Raw genomic sequence first — 25,328 nt, forward strand, 5'->3', positions numbered from 1 at the left:
CTTGCGATATCCCAACATTGTATAGGATAGTTATAACGTTAAACTGTAAACGCCATGATTGTGGCTTCAATACTCGTTCAGAAGAATTAATCATTTTCACTTCCCAGCTTTGGTAGGCATATAAAAAAAACTTAATATGTGGATGTGAAAGCAAGTGGTTGTAATTAAGACACCAACTTAATTAATAATAAATAATAATAATAGGTTTCAACAATAAAACAAGGTTCCGCTAGAAAAATAGAATATAATTTGACTTTCTAACCATCACAACATTCAGTTTCAGGTAACGAGATAAATCACCATGTTTGTAAAAAAAAACGAAGATTAGGTAAATTAAAAATGAAAAAAAAAAACAAAGTGTTAAATAAATTTATTAAAAAAAATACAAAACAAAAAAAAATCATCCATGCTCACTACTAATTGTTAAAAAAAAGTATACAGCCGTGTTAAGTTATATACATATGTATATGTGCTTCAAAATCTTAACTAAATATGAAAAAATAAATCCATTTTTAACGTTGTGCGTTTTTGTGAAAAACAATTTAGTGAAAATATTGTTGTGCACTATCTTGAACATCAATATTTTGACATTTTCTATTTAAAAAAAAAAAATATTGTGTTAACAGATGTAGTTATGAAAGTACGTCCATTTTATCAACTTTCTAATTTTGACAAAAACAGTAACAGTACTTCTTATATAAGAAAGTAACCGAGTAAGTAACTAGTACAAGAATGAATATGACACACCAGTGTACCAACATTCAATAAACAAACAACAACCACATACAGCATAGCTTCATTTCTTTAAAATTAAAACAAAAAACAGTAATATTTCATTACACCCTATAAAAAAGAACTCATCAAAAACGCACAATAAAACCATATAGTAGACAAAACTAATAAAATGCATATACGAAGAACATCCTTTACAAGCTATAATAGACTTTGAAAATTGTAACGAAAAATTTCGAAAAATATATTAATAGGTATCTCTTTCCTATACATATATAAAATACATCATTTTCATCACACTAGAGACTTAGGACATGCGAAACACTCGCCAACTACATAAGTTACAATTTAAATATAATTATTATGACGTTAATATATTAACCAGAATATCAACAACAGTACTACTAAGTATCAACAAAATAACAATTTCAAATATTTAATAATGCATTAATTCTAATATATCTTTTAAATTAAAATCTTCAAGTTTGTTACGTTTTGCTATCCTTTATTTTTCCCCCACATATATATTATTATCCGAATACTCTCGTTTACCATGTAATAGTATAAAATTTAAATTTCGTAGTACTGTCATCGCAATCCTATAAGTCTTACAAGTTACATTTTACATAATACTGAAAACAAAAGTACAAAAAACATATTCACACCAACCTTCTAAGATATGTAACTTCTACATTACGAAGAATAATAATAATATTACAATATTAAAAATATCAATCAGAAGTTGGCACAAATAGACAGAAACGGGGCCCCAAATTATTGGTGTATAAGAAACAATAAATATTCCCTTAAAACTAATCAAATCCTTCCAAAATGAGAAAACAATTATAATTCGGAGTCCCGTTTAGAGAAGCACCTCCACAGTATCATTGTTACAAGTACCTACAATTAATAAAATATCTATTTAGTAACGTTTTAGTATTACCAAATATAACCAAGCTGGGAATCGAATTGACAACCCGCAGTTTTATAACAAAGGTAGTCATTATATACTAATATTAAGACTAGAAAGAACATAAATGTTCGTAAAGATATATTATCTGCATATAAAACAAAAACTAGCTGCAACAAATGGCGACTATCGCTGTGGGAACAAAGAAAATATTTGTGCTTTGAGCTTTGTCATGCTAAAATTGTTAAAAAAATGGAAAAGTGAACATTATACTGAATCTAAATATTTAGATATAAAAATTATAATTACTACAAGATTCATATTACAAATAAAATCTTCAGATGTTAGAGATCCTTAGAGACCTTACAAAATTTCAAAAATGGAGTGAATATTTATTCTCAATATACAAATTGTTTTGTGTTATTATTATTTGATAAGATATAAGAGATTTCATTTAAAATCTAACATTTTATAATAATTAACGAAACATTGATACAAATTACAATTTTTATCAATATGTAAATGTACATATACATAGCAAGAAAACGCAAATTGAATGCAGGTTGGTTAAAAACCTTGGTTAAAAAATTAAACTTTATATAAAAAAAACTTCAACTTTTAGTATGACATAGATCCAATTCTATAAAACATATCGTAGTAGTGGCATGAACAACATTATACAACATAATTATCTAGTAAACAAAAATAACGTCACTGTTATATCAAAATGTAGTTTCGAAATTAACATAAAAATGGTATTCCAACCTAATGTTTTTATATTTTCTCTAAGTTTACACAGTTAATAGCAAATGGCTAATAGATAATCATCCGTTAACAACTTCGACACAGTTTCGCTCGAGTAATATAAGTAAAATATTTAACCAAATCATATAATTTACTGACTGACTGACACAAGCTGACAGTCGATTCTATCAAATATAACAATATATCATTCCTCGTTTCCTATAAAAAACGTACATTTTAAAACAACAGCAACCAAACCCACAGCGATAGTCCACTATAGGCGTGTAATTAACAATATAAAGAAAAAAAATCTTAAAACTAAATTAGTATCGGAATGCGTCCGGTCCCGTGTTAAATGGTTGTATGGAACTCGAACTTTGCTCGGTTTAGTTTACCTGGAAAGATTTAATAGTTATAGTTTGTGGGTTTTTGAACCCAGAAATAATTGAATTCATCCCTATTGGCAAATCCAACAGAGATGGAATTTTTGGAATTGGATTTGCCAATAGGTATGGAATTAATTATTTCTTGGTTCTGGTAATAAGATAAAACACGGTATTGAGTTTCGCCACCCGACACGCAATGTCTCTAAAATTGGGGGGAGAGAGAAAGATAAAAAAGAGTGTCTTAATATAAGAAACTAAATTACAAAGGGTAAGCGTTCACTCACCTCACTCGCAACGTCCGGCACGGCCGTGCTGCGCGGCGGCGCGGGCTCCACTAGCAGGAGGCGGGGCTTGTCGTCACGCACGTCATCCCCCGCACCACCGTCCGCACCCCTAGGACCACCAGAGCCGCCCAGTGACATCTCGGAGAGCGCCGATATTACGGATTCCATATTGGCAGCAGGAATGTCGCCTTCGCCCTTTAGATGGAATAATGTATGAAAATTTGCTTAAGGTTAATTATATAATTGTCATTACTTCGTTCTGGTAACAAGACAAAATGCAGTGTTGAGTTCTGCAACTCTGCATAATGCTATGGAACTTAACCTCTCTGGCTATTCTGCAATGAGGAATAAAACGTGAATCTGCATTAATAACATGTAACTTTAATTTTAGAACTATGATTACTTTTTTTTACTACTGATTACTTTTTTCCGAATAAGCAATATGCACAAGTTTAGAAAGCTTAAGTACATGACATGTACGACTCGTAGACGGTCTATAAGTATTGTAATCATAATAAAAAACATTATACCGCATTTACCTTTTGTGGTCCAGCTTTGAAGAAGTGCAGATAACAAAATCCGCGGAAGCCCTAAAAACGAGGTTAAAAATATTTAAAATATTCATAACATATGTAAATTAACAATATATTTAAGTTAAGCAAAAATACAATATATATATTACAAAACATTTTTGGATACAGGAGAGTAATTTTCTAATATGTATAAGGTAGTAAATAAGGCCAAATTAAATTTTACCATCGTATAAAGTTTTTTATATAAGCAGAAAGTAAAAAGTAACTATTAAAATTTGTTTTTATTAACACAATTAAAATGTAAATTAGGTACTTACAAAAAATTTAAAAATATATAAAAAATATATTCATCTATTAATTTATAGAAAATACTAGCAGCCCGCTCGCGGTTACACCCGCGTGAACTTAGTTATTATTAATTTCTGTCTCCATGACTACGTCCTAGTGACGTCTATGCAAAATTTGAGACTCCTAGCATTTGTAGTAACGAAGTTTCATACAAACTTTCGACCCCAAAAACAACCTCTTAAAAGTCGAATATTGCAAATTCCCGTCTTAGCGAGCACCTACGTCCTATAAGTAACTCCTATGCAAAATTTGAGATTCCTAGCACTTGTGTAGTTTCTGAGATTTCGTGGTGAGTGAGTGACCTTTCGATTTTATATATATAAGATAATGAACATTTACCTTCCACACCATAATCTGCGGTTTAACGCCGCGTTCGCTTAACGCCTGCTTCAAGTCCCTCACTCGAGTACTGGGACTGATGTTTGATATCTATAAACAAGTAACATCTTGTATAAAATATTAGGAAATTGATATTTTATAATTTTAGTAACCTAATCGTAGTTTAATTAACAGTGTAATGCATAGACACTATAGTGGTGCAGCCTACTGCACTGATATAGTTTCTGTATTGCAGCACTATAGTCTCTAATCCGGAATGGTGTGCTGAATGAAGAGGTCTGTCATCGTTTGTTACAGACGTTAAGTCTCTTCACCCAACACACTATTCTGAAAGACCAAGAGTAATACTAAAGTTTAATTAAGCACTAAGCTCTTCCTACGAAACCAAAGAAAAAACAAATATATACAAACACTACATACCTTAACAGAAAAATCAATAACTGGTTTGGGACGTCTCGGTCGTCGCGGCTTATCTTCCTTGCCTTCCTTGTCTTTGCTCACTGATTTGTTGCTGTTGCGGCGGCGCGGCGTGCGACGCGGTTTGGACTTTCCTTCTTCACCTTCTGTTGTGTTACCCTGTTAATGTCGATTTGAAATTATTAATATTATGTAGTTATAAGACGTAGGCATACTTAAAATATACTTATTAAGAAACGAACTTTGCTTTGCCTTAGCGATTTGAATAAAACTACAATGATATAGTACACAAGAATACGGCCAACAATTTATATAATAATTAGCTATAATATAGCAATAAGTCTAGTTAATTTAATTTAAAAAAAAAACCAACCTCGCCCTCACTGTGGCTCTTATGCGAGCGTGTACGACGTCGCTGTCTCCTTGCGCGCGCTCCTCCACGCTCTTCCACGTCGGTGTCTACTTCTTTGAGGGGGCAGGCGCGACCGGCACTGCAAAATGCAAATAAGCCGTAAGGAAATAGGTCGTCCAGACAGGACGTTATTAGATGATTGCTTACAACTTTCAGGGTGGCCACGAATCGCCGATCATCTACTTTTCAAGACTTTACCTGTTGAGTAACGGAATACAACGCCGCATTTTGTGTTGTTATAAAGAGTAAAGAAATAAAAATATTCTATTTTCTAAGAAGGAATCGAACCTGCAATCAGCTACGCCGACCCCAATACAGATAATAAATATTTCGATGTTCGTTTTAAGATGTAGGTACATAGATTTAATTTTTCGTAGGTTCACACTTTATCAATAGTAAAAAGAAGATAAGAGACATATAAGAGACAATAACATACAGCATTTCAATATCCCTGAGCTGTCCCAGTACAGGCATCAGTTGTACTCGACGGTTGGACAGCAAATGCCACAGAATACCGACAGGGCGTTGGTTCATACGCTGTGTTTCTATCACCTGTGCAATGTTGGAAAGAGATAGCATTAGTATTATCGTTTGACTTTTAACAAGGGGTTTGGCTTATACTGTCTCTATCAAATGTAGAATATTAGAAAGAAATAACAATAGTAATGCACTTATTATTATCATAAAAGACAATCACAATGTCTCATATCTAATATATTATACAAACCTGTTGTTCTTTTTAATCATAGCAGATCTGGTCTTATTAATAAAACTGTGTTAATAACTGTATTTTAATAATATTAGCAGATATTTTTAAACTTATCTAAATGAATAATAAAAACATAAGTAACCTGTGTTGGTGTGACAATAATATCAATGGGCACATCGTGTGGACCAAACAGCTCCGAAGGCAAAGTGTCGAACACCTGTAATTTAAAAACAATAATAAATTGTCTGTTCAATTCCATAATTCCTATTTTTTTAGACATTTTTATGTAGGGTTTTTATAATAACTTCAATTTATTTTATATTGCAGAGTAGACAGAAGCGCAACATTGCGTGTTCAGTAATATTTCATTCCTCCGAGTGAGAATCAAAACCCACAACCGTCGCGTTTATAGTCATTCTCTTGTAATATTCCTAAAAATAACCATATCCATACCTGACAATCATGAACTGTCGTCACCACTAGGGTATTGGGCTGGATGGCCTTCATGTGCATCATCAAGCCAAACTCCAAATCACCATAACCTGGAACAAATTAAATATTATGTAAATTTATTATATTATCTTAAAAGTAAAAAAATATAAGACCAATTCCAATGAAAAACACTGAAAATTTAATTTTCTTATTTTTTCAATAAATTACATTCATACTTCTATAAAAACAATTTACATAAAACATTTAAATATTCGCTATTTTTCACCTTATCTATATTCAACTTACCTTTGCCTTTGCCTATGCGATATCCCTCCTTAGACACGGCCACAGAACCCATCACAACCAGGTCTAGAGAAACAGAATCTTCAATACCTGTTGTTAAAACAAAAAGTTTTTAATGTATTTTTATATAGCATTTTTTCAAATACAAGCACTAGCATTGTAGTACAATTAAAACTGCAGATATAAAATATTTTAAAGAAAAATGTACTATTTCCATTTAAAATTTTCACTTTTCGGTCTAACTAGAAAAATGCTGGGTTGCGAAAGGCACTTTGTCTAACTAAATATATCACAATTTATATCTAAAACTATTGAGTTTTTGTAATAATTCTACTATACTATGTTAGTGCCAACACAGAGAAATAAATGTATGATTGTTTCAAAAATACAGAAGTCAGAGTGTCTACATTCCAAATTCTATTATCAATTTCATAACTTTGAACCTACAACCTTCGCGTAAAACGATTAGTCACAATAATTGTACTACAACGACGTTAAATGAAGCAGAAAAATTATGTCATATTTAAATATAAATATATAAATATAATATTGTTAGCTTTTGTCAAGGACAAAAGTAATACAGTAATCAAGTGGCTCGACTCAAGTCACGAATTCGATATAGGTACTAACATAAACATTATAAGAAAAAATCTAAAAATGCAAGGAAATGTGACTCGTTTTATGTAAGTTGTTTAAATTAATTAATTTATAGATATGATAAAAATATGCAAGTGTGCAAACATGTTTGCCATATAAATAATTATTGAAATTTTAATTATAGCCGTATAGCCGTCGTGGCGCAGCCGGCACAAGGGTGTGACTGTAACGCGACGGTTGTGGGTTCGATCCCCACTCGAGGAAGTGAAATATTTATCTACATTTAAATTCATTCCATTTCTTCGCTCTGGTGACGAAGCAAAGCGCGACGTTGAGTTCTGCCACTCAACACGCAATGCCTCCAGAATTCGGCAGAAAGAGGGGAACGGAGTGTCTTATCACGAGGTTCCTTCTGCCTACCCTGCTGTGTGCGGGATACAGCGTGAAGCTGATTTTTTTTTAAATTATAGTTTTCATTTACCATTTATAAATCACATTATAAACTTACTTGACGTTAAACTTAGAGAATGAAACAAAACAATGCTCTTTGAAAAACAAAATAAAAAAGCAAACATACATATTATGAATACAATAATTCCCAAAAATAGTATTTGAATCTACGACTATCACACTCATTGTAGGCACCTCATGTAAAACAACAATACTCACTTAAAGGTTGCCCATATGTTTCCATGCCATTGCGTGAAACGGCTTTCCTTATAGCGCTCGGCCTGCTCTCGCCCTCTGGTAGCACCACGCGGTTCAAGAAGCCGCTTTGCAAGCGCGGCACCGGCACATACAAGGTCTTGTGATTTTCTAGGCAGATAACCCTGAAATGGAGGAAAATTATGTTTTGCTAGTAATGGTCTTCTCTCTTCTTTTCAGCTTCACGTTTTCAACCTACGACATTATGTATAGGAGTTTCAATATTATCGTTATTTTAATTTTAAAGATTATTTTAATTTTACAACAAAAACAGAGCAATTTAAAATATTTATTGTTTGAACATTCCTAATATAAAAGACAATCACTTCTAAAAATATATAAAAAATATTAACCTACATTAGAAATCCCACGGGATAATAAAACTGTTTCATTTACCGCACTTTACAAGGTGTGCATAAATAATTTAGACATTCGGTTCTGGCAGTTTTGAGACAATTTGGTTCCGCAGTCTCCGCCAAATTCTTTAAGAATTGCGTGTTGAATGCACTCTGCACACTGCCTTGTTACCGAGAAAATGAATATATTAAATATATCATTACCCCGATTGGGAATCGAATCAACAACCGTCGTATTTACAATCGCACGGCATCGCTACTCCGCCACGACGGTCTTAAATAATATGGTGAATTGTAATTAAATATGTAGGTCACATATGAGCCCATTTCAGTGGCTTATTTCAATTTTCCGTTTCGTTATTAAGAGGGTGTATATCTTTATTATAACAGTATTGAATGGTTTCGAATAAAATATTATAATTAGTATAGCAAGTCCAGCGTTAGATTTTGCAAAACCTTTAATTAGAGTATTAATATTATAAAAAGTTTTTGAAAAAAGTGGAGAGCGGAGTGTCTTCCTTGGTTCCTACCCTGCTCAAGACCATTGTTATTTTTATATGATCGTTAATTATAAAAATCCTTTACATAAAATGTAGACTTTGTGGTATTATGATGTATAAACAATTTTACTATAAGTTTCGTCTAAATCAGTTCAGTAGTTTTTACGTGAAAGTGTAACAAACACCGATCCTCACAAACTTTCACATTTATGATATTAAGACTTAAGTATGATAGGATAAGATGTGTCTTAAACATTTTTTTTTGTCCAAAGTAAACTATCATAATAATAATATAATTGCATATTATGCTGTTGTTACACTAATAATCAATCAATAATAATAAAAAAAAATCTAATTAAGACATCTTCCTCAATCAACGCTGTGTGTTTATTCATAAAGATATATGTTGATGATATGTTTAGTGATAATGCAAACCAGATATATGTTTCATAATATATTTCCTGCAATAATATTGTAAAGTTTATACAGGGTGAAACTGATAAAACGTCAATCGTACAGTTTTCGATATCTTATTACTTACTATGTATATACGTAGACAGAAGTTATCTTTTCATTATCAATATATGCACGCTGTATCCCGCATATAACAGAGGGGTAGGCAGAGAACCTAGTGTTCAAACATTTTTCTTCTTCACTTTTTGAGACATCTCGTGTAGGTATGTGGTGGAGTTCAACGCCGCACTATGACTTATTACCAGAGCGAGGAAATGAAAATAATATCCAATCGAGTGGGAATCGTTGCCACAATATTCGTGTTTACAATCATACGATGTGACGGTGCCGCCATGACGGTTTTATCTTTCTTCTACATAAAGAAGAAAAAAAATCTTTAATTCTTTCTTCTTTCTACTTTTTACTTTTTATATCGATATCATACAAAAAAAATCATATGAAACATCAAACAAAATAAGTTGTACACGATCACTGTCCTCACGTTAGCAGAGGGTGGGTGGAAATGAGTCAACGCTAAATAAAGCTAAAAGGCCGAGCGAGAAAGTTGCATTAATTATAGATAAATGTTAGGAGACCTTGTATTTTTACCTTTTCGGATATAGATATTTGAAAGTAAACATTCAAACAAATATATTGTTTATGATTATGTGATGCAATCAAATAAATTAATTATTCAATTATATAAACACACGGCACATAGAATATTAGAATTTTATAGATTGTGGGTAGTTATTAATATTTTCATTTACACGCCCTGCTCTTTCCTCGATGGCAATATGGCCCGGCGTTGAACTCCGCCTCCCAAAAAGCCGGAAAATGAGACACGGAGTGTCATAAAAGTAGATTTCTCTACTTTTTTTGTAGATTTCTTTTGTGTGCAGGTGAAACAGCATTAAGATGATGTAATTTGAATTTGAATTTAGAATATATGTATCTACATCTCGGACCTAGGTAATACATACGAGTATATGCAAATGACAGGATAATATCGGTAATACAACTCAAACTTAGATCCGAAGTATACATGATAATACAAGAAATACATGTAAATATTATTATTTTAGACTTATTATTTTAGATTCACGCTTAATTGAAATTTAAATGAAGTGAATAATTCAAATAATTCTGTAAAAAATATGATAATCCATTTTACACACACCGCCTAATTTTGGAGACCTTGCGTGTTGAGTGGAGGAACTCAAAGGCCAGGGCCAGGAAATAAACAAAATAACTACTTCCGAGTGGATCAGTGAAGAGAATCCAACCCGTAACCGTCGCGTTTCCACTTTGTTAGACTTTGTTCCACTACGCCAACACGGCCACATACAACATCACTTATACAATCTAAAACATACTCGCGTAACCGTAATGTTTATTTAAGGGTTAATTGTACACTAAAAATATCAATATATTTATATTTTTTCTATAAATATCGAAGAAAAAACATTGATTATCATGTTTATTTCGCAGAACAGGTCGCAGGTTATCTAACGATCACTTATACCATGCAAGTTACAAATTAGTTATTAAGATGCAAATTAAATATTAACGTAACCACGTGTCAATATATATGTTATAATTTTATATTTCTTCCCAATTTTTGTATTGCTTTTAAAGTAATAAAAGTTAATTCACAAAATTAAACAAGCAAAATGAAAGGTAGGAACATGGAATAAGTATATGTAAGAAACTCTATTATAACCCAAAATAATTATTTTCAATTATTTTGTCTGTTTATCGGTTTGTCTGCACACCTGTCTTTTTATGCACACTTATCTCAGAAACGATAACAACAACGATTTAAATGCACTTTTCACTATTGGATTCTGGGAAACTTTCCTTGATATTTAAAGTTTTTTTTATTTCAATCGCTTGATAAACAGAAAGTTATCAATTATATCAATATAAAGTATTTTGTTTGACATCAAAGTCAAAGTCAAAGTCAAAATATCTTTATTCCATAAAAATGCTTAACATTCACTTGGACATGTCATAAAAGATAAAAAAAAAAATGGAAAACAAAATAACCAAAAAAAATGTGCAATTTTGACTTGAAATTTTGATCATTGCTACAAAATTATTAAATCGGATTTTTCCCGTTGTATCACGAACATAGCAGGGTAAGCAGGGGGAACCTGAATGAAGAGGGAACCTCTTACACTGAATTCGGGTTACTACCCATAATACTTTATGTTATATGAAAATATTAAATAAACCAGCGCGTTGTAAGGTGCAGGATGTGAAATGCATTACAAGTAATCGGTCGAGTATATCTGTATTACGCAACCATCGTAGTAGTCATCATAAAGCGTTACATTGAATATAACAAGTTACTTATTACTGTTAATAGTAACTAGCTTTCTTTTGTTGTATGGGCATTTTAAGCAATATTCAAAAAAATAGAAATATATTTCCTCAAATTAAAAAAAAAATACAGAGAGAAGAATTGATTATTTTTAGAGAGATAATTAAATTATTATTAAATTAATCAAAAAATTGGGCAGAAAGCGGAGACCAGTGTTAATACACTCCGTATTGACACTAAGTTCTCCCTCCTTGCCATGTTCTATGCGATAGACGCGTAAAACTATTTATACAATACTATGGCCGTTGATGCCTACGCTGTGTTCTTTGCCAAAATACGATTAACTCTATCGAAACCGAAATAGCATTAGGGTCGATGGACTTTTTATGAAGACATCAAAGACATCCCAGTTAGTAAAATGCATGAGATTTGTTAAATAGAATAATTTAGTTAATGTTTGCACACATTTTATGGATCATCTAATAAGATCACAGGTTTAATTCTCAATAAATAGACTTCGTATAAGCTACATGTCAAACGATATTAAAACAAATGAAACTGAAAAATACGACTATATATATTTTTTTTGCCAGCTTCACGCCGTATTCCTCATGTAGCAGGGTAGGCAGAAGGAACCAAGTGTTAAGACATTCCCTTGCCCACTTTCCGCCGAATTTTAGGAGCGAAACTCAACGCCGCGTTTTTGCCTTGGTACCAGAGATTCCTCCGAGTAAGAATAGAACTCACAACCGTCGCGTTACAGTCACAAACTTGTGTCCCTCCGCCACAAAGGCATGTATGTATTCATAAGTTTACAATTAAAAAAATATATGAGAAATATTCATAAATAATAAAAACGATGCATTAGTAAGCAAAAACACTTGTATACTTGAGGCTCACATTAGATATTTACAAGCAGATGAGTAACGCGCCATGTGAAGTCACAATCACATAAGATGCTTAAAATAGAACATTTTTCTAAGAAAACTAAAAAGATAATATTAAAAATCCATTAAATTTGTTCAATATTTGTTTTTAACAATTTGTATAATATATTAGGATATCGTTTAAAATTTATGTAGGTATTATATTTTTTTCCAGGTTTACGCTTTATCCAGCTTATAAGAGGAAAATGAAAATCTATTTATTCCCCTGAATGGGGATCGAACCCACAACTATTTCATTTAAAGTCACGCTGTCACACTACGCCGCTGTAGCCTCACTATAAATAATTTAAAAAGTGGCAGAAATAATAGGATAACAGAAATTAATACTACAGTAATTGTTTGATTTACGTATGAATGAAGTAAAAGAAAGACTAAAGTACAGGGTGAGTCATATTGAACTTTCCGGTTTTGGAAGGACGTTGCACGAAGAAGGGAAGGAGTAGAAGGGTGGGGATGGTGTCATTAGACGCGCCATGACATGCAGTTTTAGTGTGAGCAATGGCTTGGTCGGGACAACATCGTGCGTTCGTAGTTGAAGAGTTTATTAAAAATGGCGGCTCCGTGATCACAACACAGCGTGCGTTCCGTTTACATTTTGCTATTGGTCGACGTGATCCCATTCCCACTGGACCAACAATCAGAAATTGGGTATCAAATTTTAGAGCAACATCATCAGCATTAAAAACAAGACCACAAGGCCGAATTAGGACGTCAACGTCAGCGGAAAACGTGGATAGAGTGCGGGCTTCAATTCAACAATCACCTCGGCGTTCTGTTCGGAAACATGCCGCTTCACTAGGATTATCTTTCAGTAGTGTCCGCAGAATACTGCATAGAGACCTTAAATTTCACCCATACAAGATTCAGGTAGTGCAAGAATTAACAGTTAGAGACTTAGACACACGAACAAATTTATGCCGCGACATTCAGCAGATCCCCCGCACTGCTGTTTTGATCTTCAGTGATGAGGCACATTTTCACCTCGCCGGAACTGTCAACAAACAGAATTTTCGATACTGGGCTGAGAATAACCCACGAAACCTACACGAACGACCACTTCACAGCCCTCGAGTGACAGTGTGGTGCGCTATTGCAGAGTTTGGTGTGTGGGGTCCCTATTTTTTTGAAGAAGATGGTCAAGTCGTCACAGTTACCTCTGCTCGGTATTGCGACATGCTTGAAACTTTTCTGAAACCGAAATTGGAGGAATTAACGCAGAATCATGACAACGATAACATCTGGTTCCAACAAGATGGTGCTACAGCCCATACATCCAGGCGTTCAATGGAAATCCTGCGACAAATGTTTCCCGGTCATCTCATTTCTTTGCGAGGTGACGTTGGGTGGCCGCCGAGATCACCTGATTTAACCCCCTGCGATTTCTTTCTCTGGGGTTACCTGAAGGAAAAGGTGTACACGCATCGTCCCCGAACCATCGATGAACTGAAGGCTGCAATCACGGAAGAAATCAATGCTATTCCGCTGAATATGACTCGACGAGTAATGGACAACTTCCGGGAAAGGCTTCAGCAGTGTGTGGTCAATGGAGGTAGACATTTACAGGATATCATTTTTAAAACCAACTAAATTAAAACTGCATGTTATGTGCTTTCAAACAATAAAATAATTTTTACTGCATGTCGCTTTGTTTTTAATACACACCTTACTGAAATCGGAAAGTTCAATATGACTCACCCTGTATCTATAATTTCTACGCACTATGATCAACAAGTTCATCGAACTCGAGGAAATCTGCGAATTATTTTAACAACTGTTTTCATCGTTTAATATAAAAGAAAGAATAGAAAGAAAGAAATTATCATTTTCCGTATAGGTGCCATACTCGTCATGAGCAATTATTAAATTCCCTTACAGATGTTTTTAAGGATTTTTGAAAAAGCCAGGACTAATCTAACATGGATATAATAATAAATATGTTAATCTAATTAACAACATGATTTTAAGACTGAAAAATTTAAAAAAAAAAATTTTTTCATGAACCTAATGCGTAGATTCCAAAAATATTTAAAATCTCTCTAGACAGGCCCATGGTGTTTATAATATGAATGTAGAATAGCGGGAACCTGAGAACGTAGTGTTAAGATACTCCGTTACTATTAAGACTCTTTCGTTCCCGACTGACTTCCCACCGAATTTTGGAATTGGAGTGGGCTAAGTCAAGAGCGAAGAAATTAAAATATCAATATTTCATTTCTTTGAGTGGAAATCAAACCCAGGACCTGTCACGTTTACAAAACTTTTTAATATAATAAAAAAAAGAAAGTTCACTCACCTCACTGGTTCTTGAGGCTTATCAGGGTTGACCTTGACAGTGTTGGCATTCTTGAAGACGTCAAGTTCAGCGAGTTTGGCTGCAGCCTCGGCCGCGCCTTTGAAGTTAGGTATACGATTGTATACTGGACGAGGAAACATTGCTATGCCATTGGATTCTAGATGACGCCATATTTTTAGGCGAAACGACTGTTTTGTTATCTCTTCTGGCAATTTTGGAACTGAAAAAAAAAAATCTTAAAAAAATCTATCCGATATCTAGTAGTACCCTGGGATCCGGCCGTTGAATCCTGCATAAACGAGTTTTCTTAATTAAACCTATATTAATGAATAATACATGATTAGTAGAACAGATTACACCTGGGTTGCCTGGAAGAATCCTGCCGCAATCACCTTTAATTACATTTTTTCGTAACTCGTTTTTGGAGAAAATTGCACCCATACGTTTTTTATATGAATCGCACATCATTTGAAAGATAATCGCATAAGGAATTGGAAAATTAAGGGTTGCCAGCTCTCAGTCTGCCGCAAGTCTAGGGTTGCCTGGTTTAAACATGTCACTAAATGTTAATAATTTGCACTCATGTGTTTTTTTAATGAATTATATATCAAATTAAAGCTTATTTTTTTCTGAACACTATAAAACAGGGTTGCCTGGAAAATTCCTGCCGCAAACAGGGGTTGCCAGCGTTTGAAATATTTTATTCCGGTTCCGTTTGACTATGAGAATAGACGATGAAATGCGCGGTCTGCCTTATGTTTTAAAGTAAAATATTATATAATAGAAGGTCAATCTTAAAATCAATGTTTATTCTAATTGTTTACCTGTTAAATGATTATTTTAATCATATTAAGTACACGCAGAAAACTATTTAAAGATCATAGGGCAGAAGAAATCATCCTTATTTTTCAAGTAAAATAATGAATCTATAATATTGAGTCTTTGCAAAATCTATTTTCTAATACTAATATTTATTTATTAATTTAAATAACCCTTTCAAAACAACTAAATTATCTAATTAAGTAAATGTTTACAAATATCGATCTACTATAAGGTATTAATTACAACATGTTTCCTTAATATAATGAGAGGTGACAATTATTGCGGATATTTTTTTATTAATTAAGAAAATATGGAAAATTACATTTCAATAAACAATCTCTCTCTCTCTTCGCCCTCTGCTTGTTTGATTTGACAAAGCCGTCCGTATCCGTAGAAAGAACTATGGCGCCCATCTTTTTGGTACGAATATTTACGTTTTTGCAAAGTAAATGAAAACTATTCAACTAATAAAAACTATTAAAAAATATAGATAAAAAAATGTCGCTAGCAAGAACTTGTCCGTCTATGCTGATAGTTTTTAAGGCATTTAGGTCTGAAAGAATTGTTCTTATAATTATAATAAAGCGTAATCACTCACTCACGTCCCTAACTTAGTGTAATCAAAACTGAGGCAATTCCTACGACCACAATTGTCACATTTTATTAAACTATATAATATTAAAGATTATAGTATACTTTCGTTTTGCATTAGAAAATAATTAAAAAATACTTCTTTATATTTTTGTTTTAAAACAATGAACTTTTTGTAACACTGTAAATGATAACCGTGCATTGTGTCACTATTTAAAAAAATGTCACTGTATTTAAAATTCATTTTTTGGCGAAACAATAACATAATTTTACACTTTTGGAAAGATTCCTTGTTAAATTCTATCACATTTTCACATCTTCATTTTTGTCAAGTAAAAACGTCTTTACTCCAAAACGAAAGGTAAGTAACTAAGTAATATGCTCAAAAACAACTCATTTGGCCATCTGCACTTTTATTGCATTTAGAAACAATACATCTTCGAAAATAATTTTATTGCATTTGGTTTGCTTTGTATCACGCCGCAAAATGTTTATCTATAGTAAAAAATAGCCAACTAATTGATATTTGCCGACTCTTGGTCATAAACCGTAAATAGCGTTTATTAGTCGGCATTACTGTCGGATTTTCTTCGAATTTATTTTGCTAACTTAGTTTTGTTTATTATAATTCTATTATATATATTTCTTTCCTATGCAAATTATTAAAAATTGCGTGAGAAAAAATCAAATCAAATCAAATCAAACAAGTAGAGGACGAGAGAGAGAGAGAGAGAGTTCATTGAAATGTATTTTTCAATATAATTAATAAAAAAAATATCCGCAATAATGGTCACCCTTCTTTATATTAAGGGAACATGATGTATATGTATGTATATTAATAGTTTATAGAAGATCGATATTTGTAAACATTTATTTAATTAGATAATTTAATTGTTTCAAAATGGTAATTTAAATTAATAAATAAATATTAGTATTTAGAAAATAGATTTTGCAAAGACTCAATATTATAGATTCATTATTTTACTTGAAAAATAAGGATGATTTCTTCTGCCCTATGATCTTTAAATAGTTTTCTGCGTGTACTTAATATGATTAAAATCATCATTTAACAGGTAAACAATTAGAATAAACATTGATTTTAAGATTGACCTTCTATTATATAATATTTTACTTTAAAACATAAGGCAGACCGCGCATTTCATCGTCTATTCTCATAGTCAAACGGAACCGGAATAAAATATTTCAAACGCTGGCAACCCCTGTTTGCGGCAGGAATTTTCCAGGCAACCCTGTTTTATAGTGTTCAGAAAAAAATAAGCTTTAATTTGATATATAATTCATTAAAAAAACACATGAGTGCAAATTATTAACATTTAGTGACATGTTTAAACCAGGCAACCCTAGACTTGCGGCAGACTGAGAGCTGGCAACCCTTAATTTTCCAATTCCTTATGCGATTATCTTTCAAATGATGTGCGATTCATATAAAAAACGTATGGGTGCAATTTTCTCCAAAAACGAGTCACGAAAAAATGTAATTAAAGGTGATTGCGGCAGGATTCTTCCAGGCAACCCAGGTGTAATCTGTTCTACTAATCATGTATTATTCATTAATATAGGTTTAATTAAGAAAACTCGTTTATGCAGGATTCAACGGCCGGATCCCAGTCTATAGGCAAAACATCAAATACCGATCCGATATTATTATGTTCTGGGGATATGCCTAGGAAATATTAATATTTAAATCACAATCATGATAAAAACCATATTTACCAACTTATTGTATAATAGACAATTAATTACTAATACTATTTTCGTTTATCATTGTAATTTAAAACCCAATTATAAGGTGGATCAAAAAATTTAAATTATTCTAAAAAAAAATTGCTATTTTTTTTTAATATTGTAAAGTATTAAGACCCTATTTATGCTAATTATTTATTAATATATTTATTAATTTTCCAGCCCATTGGGGGAATTGAACCTACAACCGTTGCATTTAAAGTAGCACGCTTTTGGCTACACCGCCATGATAATGATCATATTTTAAAATATTGTCAACACCTAAATTTCATATTTTTAACATAATTTTGTTTACATTTGAACTATCAATAACCACTGAAGCTTAGGCTATGTCAACATTAAACACTTGAATAAACATATGAAATGCTATAAGAAATTAATATTAAAATGTAAATTATAATTTTCATTTTCATAAAATATCTTTTGTTCTATTAAGTGTCCTTCCTTTAGTATCAACATTGTATTTTCAAAGGTCAATTGAGATCTCCCCCTACTACTGTTACCGCTCACTCTTTAAATATATCTTTCAAATCTCTCACCATGTGGTTTGAGCACATGAATAATTAAATTTATAATCCAGGAATTGTGATAAAATTTCTTTAAAATACAGAACAGAAGAAAGAGAAGAGAAGAGAATTGGATAGATCAGAAGTCAAGAAACAATCACTTATCATTAATCCTAATTGTCAAGAACCTTTAAAAATATTACGTCTAGGGAAATACGATGGAAATAAGACACTTCCGCTTAAAGTATGCTTCTCATCCTCGAAAACATCAAAATTTATACTTAAAAATAAATCAAAACTGAAAGGTTCAAACATCAAAACTTATTCGGACCGGACTCCAAAGCAAAGGCAGATCATGTTAAATTTAAGAGAAGAAATGAATCATCGTACAAAAAATGGAGAAAATAATCTAATTATAAAATATATAAAAGGAAATCCAAAAATTATACAACAGCAAATAAAAACCTAAACAGAAGACAAGTTACAATACAATAAAAAACACAACTATATAACACATAAAGTTTGTAATTAGTACAATGAAGTAATTATTAACAGTAAAATTTTAAAATTTGTATATACACGGATATGAGAATATGTCCCAGCTATGTAATATGTCATAACTAAAATACTTGCTACAATTTAATATAACAATGTACTTTAAGAGCATTGAAGTAAAATGATAAGCAGAAATATTATAATATACAAAATAAATAATTGAAATATCGCAAAAATCTAAAGACATCAGTTAAATAAAACGTTTAATGTATGACCTACCTTCATAACATTACTTTGTATATTTGCTACCATTTTACTATTAATTTCTCAAACTACCTCCCAGCCACCTTTTTTTTCTGATAATATTCATACTTATGAGCATTGTACTATCAGTGAGTGACAAATGTTAAAAAATAAATTATAACAGTTAAAAATTAAATTTATAAAATATATCTCTAGAATAATATAAAAAAAAACATTTTAATACCAAAGTGATATGACTGCAAATTCATTTTTATCATAGATAGAATTAAACAGAAAAACAACAATGCATGTTGATTATATCTTGTGTTAATGCACTTTTGTAGTTTGATAATTTCACAATGGATTGACAAAAATATCTAATAAATTATTATCGTAATTTTTAATTTATTTTATGGTTTATATGATTATTATAATTATTTCATATAAAATAAAAGAAATATAAAAAAATATATTAAATTTTTTTTTCTTTGACTACCCTAAATAGCAGTAACATTTTTTGCTTCACATTGTATCTCACATGTAAGATTCACATTTACTTATACTATACTTCCCCGACCTTCCCTACTTTCCGCCGAATTCTCGAGAGAGAGCAAGGATATGAACATCTTAAATATTTCGTTCCTCCCCCCAAGTGGGAATTCAACCGACAACCGTCGCGTTTATATTCGCACGCTTATGCCCCTGCGCTAGATGGCCTCAACAGTAAGATGGGTTAAAAAAATGACTGCTTTAAACAATTTTAATTGTAGAAATAAATGTTTCTAATACTAGAGAAAAATGTTCAACTACCTCCCGTAAATTTATTATAATATTAAAATTGTATTAACTAATTAACCCAGCGTAAATCGATCAGAACTTTTCCCGATATGATTTAGAAGATTCGCAACGATAACGTAACTGTCGGTCATAATGCAACAGGTTAATAAATCAGATACATTTTTACAATAAGTGGGCAGCGAAGGAATGTGAGTAATGTTTCACACTCCAATTAAGCTACCAGCAGTAGAAATAATTACAAGCGAAGAAACACCCAAATAGTGGTAAATACACACGAAACGTAGACAAGTGAAAATATAATATAACCGCGTAATTACAATGCGATACTTACAATTTATAGCGGCACATGGAAACCGATATTTATAATTCTAAATGAGGGTATTACTAAAATAATGTTCTTTTTTACAATTTTTATAGCATTTCGAGGCGTTAATAAGCAGTATTTTATCTTTATTAATCGGAAAATGGAAAATGAAAACAATACAAACCATTGTTGTTAGACTACGACAACAAATAATAAACTCACCAGATTCCACTGCCGCCGGCGTTTCTTCTCCGTTCTGCATTATTGTAGTATCGCAATCGGGAGGAAATAGTCGAATAAATGATAATCTACCCGAATATCATTAATTTTTGTAAATTATGATTTTTGGATGACAGGACCGTCACACACAAAAATAGAACGCGAATAAAAAACAAATGCAACCAACTTCGCAGCGCGGAACGCAATGAGCAGTGATGCAAACCTAATAATATTATACGTTCCTTTACACGGAACGTCATTGAGATTTTTTTTAAAATAAAAATCACCTAACGATTGCATAGCATGTCTGTAAAAAATGTTAACTTTAATTAAATCGTCGAATATATTTTAGAAGATATTTTTTTACCAAATCCTCTATTTCTTTATAATTTACACAAATGCGTATACCTACACTACAAAGTGAAATATTTATATCTTAATCACATAAATTTATTGTTTAGGTCATTGGGCACTATATAATTAATATAATAACTTTTACTATATAATAACTTTTATAAATAAGAATGATAAATAATTTATTCCAAGAGTATTTTTACACATTTATTTACAATGTTATGCACGGTAATCTTTTGAGATTAGATTTACAATTTTACAGTAGGTACCTACTTAACTACCTATTTTTGTCCAATACATCGTATGTTTTCTCGACAAATTCTTGTTGTATAAATATATTAGAGCAGTACGAAAAACAATACTGACTGCTAGCTGCATTAATGCAATGGATATTTTTATCGAGAATCGAAATCGAATAACTTTTTAAGCTGTCATAGAAGCAAGGCTGATTTTTTGTATAGCAGCTTAGCAGGACATAACATCCGCATAACAGGATAGACAGAGGCAACCTAGTGCTAAGATTCTTTAGGAACACGTTTCTTCCAATTATCAAGACATTGCGTGTTGAGTGGCGAAATTCAACGGCGCACAGTTCTAGACGTCTTCCCACAATGTTACAACTTTTAATATCAATTTTAATATAGCTACTTTAACTTAAGTACAGGTAAAATAATTCAAATGGAAAAATAAATATAAACAAAAAAATATTTATTAGTATAAACATAATTATTATAAATAACTTCAATATACATTTTTAAATAATAAAATAATTTATCGAACAGTCTGAGACATGTGTAGCGGAGTCAACATGAGTTCGAACGCAGCATCTTTTAAATTTGCTCCTCTTAAATTTGCCTCTTGTAGATCACTTCCAGACAAATCGCAACACTGTAAAGTTGATAAAAATATGTTATTATTTATTTTTACATAAAATTTCTAAAGTAGTAAATAGTTCTTAGACAATATACAGAAATTTATGCTGCTATGTTAAAATTTTTATGTCATCTAAAATAATATTTTAGTGTAATTTAAATTATATTACAGTATAAATAAAAAAAGTTTTTATCCCACACACGGTAGGGTAGGCAAAGGGAAACTAGTCTTAAAACATTCTGTTCCCATTTTCCGCCGATTTCTGGAGGCATTGCATGTTGAATCACAAAACTCTATGCATGTGCTCTGTCTTTCTACATGATCGAGGAATTGAAAATATTGAACAGTAGGAATCGAACCCTGAACCGTCACATTTGCAGCGACTGCATCTCAATGGTCAATTTTTAATGTATTATCCCAACAGTCATAATAATAAAATAGGAAACCTCTAAGTCAGCGCCAGCCAATACTGCAGCTCTGAGATCACAATTTTGAAGGTTGGCATTCTTTAATGTTGCGACACGTAAATTTACCCCTCCCATGTCACTACCTTCTAAATTTGCTCCTGTAATATGAAATAAGTAAAAAGATTGCTTACATAAATAAAAGTAAAATATTTTTTTGCTAGTTTAAGCATATTTAATTTATGTCAACAGAATTTAAATTTAATTTTATATTATTAACTTATTATATTACGTATACCTTTTAAATTGACACCTTCCATCACAGCCTTAGATCCTGCTGGATCTTCCATATTACATCCCCTTAAAACAGCACCTGGAAACAAAATTATTTTTTTAGTTTTCTATACTTATCATTATCTATTACTATCATTTATATTGTAAACTACAGAATTAATGTTATAACTGATTGTAGCTTTCTGTAAGAACACGCAAATAATTAATTTAATCGGCAAATCAAAAATACTTCTGATGAATTATTAGTTTTTTGTTATGTTTATATTATGTCTATTTAACAATGGTGGGAAGACGCGGGTAAGAAATAGAGAGTATCTATTTTTTTAATATATTATAGTATATGACATACATATAAATAAGCTAGTTGTCGCAGGCAAAAGGTTGTGGGTTTGATTCCCATTTGAGCACATAAAATATTAAATATTATCATTTCCTCACTCTGGTAATGAGGCAAAGCGCTGCGTTAAGTTCCGATACAGTGTCTTAATGGGAACAGAGTTCCTTAACACTAGATTCCCAGGTTCCCTCTGCTTTCCCTGCTAAGTGTGGGATACAACATGAAGTTAAAAAAAATACGTAAATATAATATTAAACCTACCTTCCATATTAGCACAGGATGCTTTAACACCTAGTAACTGAGCTCCTTCTAAATTAGCATGAGAAAGATCTGCCCTCTCCAAACAACAATGTGATAGATTAGCCCAACTAAGATTACACTTCGATAAGCAGGCATACTGTAAATATTATATGTAAAAGAAAATAATAGTTATCTTACATGAACAAAAAATATTAATAACCTAAGAAAAATGCAACAGTCCCTTTATTAAAGTCTCCACATATGCAATCTTATACAAAATTCAAGTATATTTATTATTTCAAAATTGAAACATATTTATCCTACTTAATATACTTAAAAAAATTGTACAATTAATCCACATTTGGATTGCTAGATTATACTATATTAAATTTGCTGACTAAAAATATAAATAAATATTGTCATTTGAGGCCATTGTACACAATGGTTATATAAATAAATAATTATTTTCACTTTCACTGGAAAAATGTTAAGACACAGTGAAGTAATTCTACTACTCCTAAGTATATTGTAGTTCTAATCTTAAAACTAAATTCTTACTACCTACCATATAGCATAGATGTGAGATAAAAATGTGAAACTATCATGTAATATAATTAATTTTTTTTTAGCTTAATGCTGTAACCTGAGTGTATATAAGTATAGGTTATATTACAAAGCAAACTAGCAAACTTACACCATGTCTTATTACCAAAACAAAGAAATAAAAATATTATATTTTCTAGACCACTCTATAAACATAAATTGAACCCACAAGTATTGTGTTTACAATCATACAATGCTACTCCACTATAATGACCTCAATTCTTTCTTTAATTGAACAGCAACAATATTATAAAACAAATACAATTTTTACCTTAAAGTTAATATACCTCAAATCTAATCTATTTAAATCTGCCCCAGCCAAGTTTACACCCTGAAACCGTAGTTCAGATTGAGTTGGTGTCATTATAATTAATTTGATAACATCCATTCTGGTAAGCGATTTATTACTGCCACTCAGGCTTAAGGATTCCTCAATAAGTTGATTCAACTGTGGTATCATTGAATCTAAGCCTGTAACATCAACAAAGTACATTGAATATACTCAATTGTATGTGTGCACTAAACAATTTTTGATATTTTTAAATTAAGGTCAGCAAGAGGAACATAGTGTCAAGACACTGCATCTTCCCCTTTTAGCTGAATTTTCAAGACATTGCATGTGGAGTGGTGGAACTCAACACTATGATTTGTATTGTGTTACAAGAGCAAGGAAATTATCAAAAGTATTCAATTAAATAATTAATTTCCTTACATGCACTGCCTTGTATCATCACACTCAGTTGGGCTGCATGTGTGAGTCACAAGTACTAAACACCAGCATAATATTAGTTTAGTGTATATTACCCAAATGAATAAATAAATCCTCTCTGCTCTCTTACCATAGAATATAGCTTCTTCTAAAACACCTTTAGGATTAATATTCTTATCTAAAATTACATTTCCATGTCTTAAATAGTTTAAAATTGGTTCAAAATATTCAGGGCTACGGTCTATTAAATAAGCTCCAGTCTCATCAGTAGCACTAGGATTCATTAAGTACATATTATTATCATCAGCAAACATTCTTGCAAGCATAGACAATGGTTCCTTTGCGAGAAGGGTAGAACGAGAGGTTACAAAATGTTTTCCTCCTACATTAAGTCTTATCCAGTCAGAAACTGTCCTGTCTTTGTCATTAGAAACATGCAAGTTCTTCACCGAATTTGTTAACATATCACAGGTATTACTAGATTTATCACATTCAGAAGATAAGTATATTTTTTCGTCGTCTCTTATTACTCTCACGTCATTTATTTCACACCCATTCACTGAATATAATTTCAAGTTCTCTACTTCTATTTGAAATTGGGAAGCAATCGCACTTTTAAAGTCTTTAATCGTGTCTTCCACGGCCATAAGTTTACCATCATTATCTGAATTATTTCTATATATAAAGACTCGTTTCATTATTATATTTAATGACCTTTATATAAGTAAGTGCTTATAATTCTTTTCCTGAATGGCTAGATTTTGCATTAGTAGACGCAAAAATTTTTGTCAATGTCGCATTTTCTACATGCTAGTGTTTAAGTCAATGTCATAAATAAGTGACAGTTGTCAATTGTCAGGGAGGCAAAAATCAGTGTTTCACTATTGCAGTTAGGAATAACCCGTTATTTACTAAAGAAATACTTATATAATCCTTATCATGTACATATATATATTTATTCGAGACCAGCAGTAACGCAGAGACTCTAAGAGTAACTGTAAAACGCGACTGCTAGTGGGTTCGATCCCCACTTGAGGAAATAAAAT

At 31.7% G+C, this 25,328-nt stretch overlaps 2 protein-coding genes across 2 annotated transcripts; both read right to left on the reverse strand.

The window, feature by feature from the left end:
* Window positions 1–355: 355 nt before the first annotated feature.
* On the reverse strand, window positions 356–20,655 carry lost (methenyltetrahydrofolate synthase domain-containing protein lost). The gene is made up of 13 exons (XM_085202711.1): window positions 20,472–20,655; window positions 14,727–14,946; window positions 7,816–7,976; window positions 6,553–6,639; window positions 6,268–6,356; window positions 5,957–6,031; window positions 5,542–5,657; window positions 5,067–5,184; window positions 4,697–4,852; window positions 4,277–4,366; window positions 3,596–3,646; window positions 3,057–3,251; window positions 356–2,781 (listed from the first exon to the last, which is right to left on the reverse strand). The coding sequence occupies exons 1-13, from the start codon at window positions 20,509–20,511 to the stop codon at window positions 2,773–2,775; spliced, it is 1,407 nt and encodes a 468-aa protein (XP_085058837.1). The 5' UTR covers window positions 20,512–20,655; the 3' UTR covers window positions 356–2,772.
* An 860-nt stretch (window positions 20,656–21,515) lies between these two features.
* Window positions 21,516–25,104, reverse strand: LOC146528346 (BTB/POZ domain-containing protein KCTD9). Its single transcript, XM_085203365.1, has 6 exons — window positions 24,413–25,104; window positions 23,845–24,044; window positions 22,992–23,127; window positions 22,398–22,472; window positions 22,142–22,260; window positions 21,516–21,710 (listed from the first exon to the last, which is right to left on the reverse strand). The coding sequence occupies exons 1-6, from the start codon at window positions 24,978–24,980 to the stop codon at window positions 21,594–21,596; spliced, it is 1,215 nt and encodes a 404-aa protein (XP_085059491.1). The 5' UTR covers window positions 24,981–25,104; the 3' UTR covers window positions 21,516–21,593.
* Between the last annotated feature and the right edge of the window lie 224 nt (window positions 25,105–25,328).

Source organism: Heliconius melpomene, chromosome 19 (assembly GCF_056956725.1).
Source record: "Heliconius melpomene rosina isolate 202511_hmr_F chromosome 19, ASM5695672v1, whole genome shotgun sequence".
Classification (NCBI taxonomy): Eukaryota; Metazoa; Arthropoda; class Insecta; order Lepidoptera; family Nymphalidae; genus Heliconius; species Heliconius melpomene.

Excerpts from the sequence above, each read along its gene's own strand:
- lost (XM_085202711.1), bottom strand. The coding sequence starts at position 20,511 with ATGCAGAACGGAGAAGAAACGCCGGCGGCAGTGGAATCTG. Across the intron at positions 4,853-5,066 it reads AGAGCCACAGTGAGGGCGAG|GGTAACACAACAGAAGGTGA; the intron begins GTTGGTTTTTTT and ends CGACATTAACAG. Across the intron at positions 3,647-4,276 it reads CGCAGATTATGGTGTGGAAG|GGCTTCCGCGGATTTTGTTA; the intron begins GTAAATGTTCAT and ends CCTCGTTTTTAG.
- LOC146528346 (XM_085203365.1), bottom strand. The coding sequence starts at position 24,980 with ATGAAACGAGTCTTTATATATAGAAATAATTCAGATAATGATGGTAAA. Across the intron at positions 24,045-24,412 it reads AGAAGAAGCTATATTCTATG|GCTTAGATTCAATGATACCA; the intron begins GTAAGAGAGCAG and ends TTGATGTTACAG. Across the intron at positions 21,711-22,141 it reads TGGCTGGCGCTGACTTAGAG|TGTTGCGATTTGTCTGGAAG; the intron begins GTTTCCTATTTT and ends TCAACTTTACAG.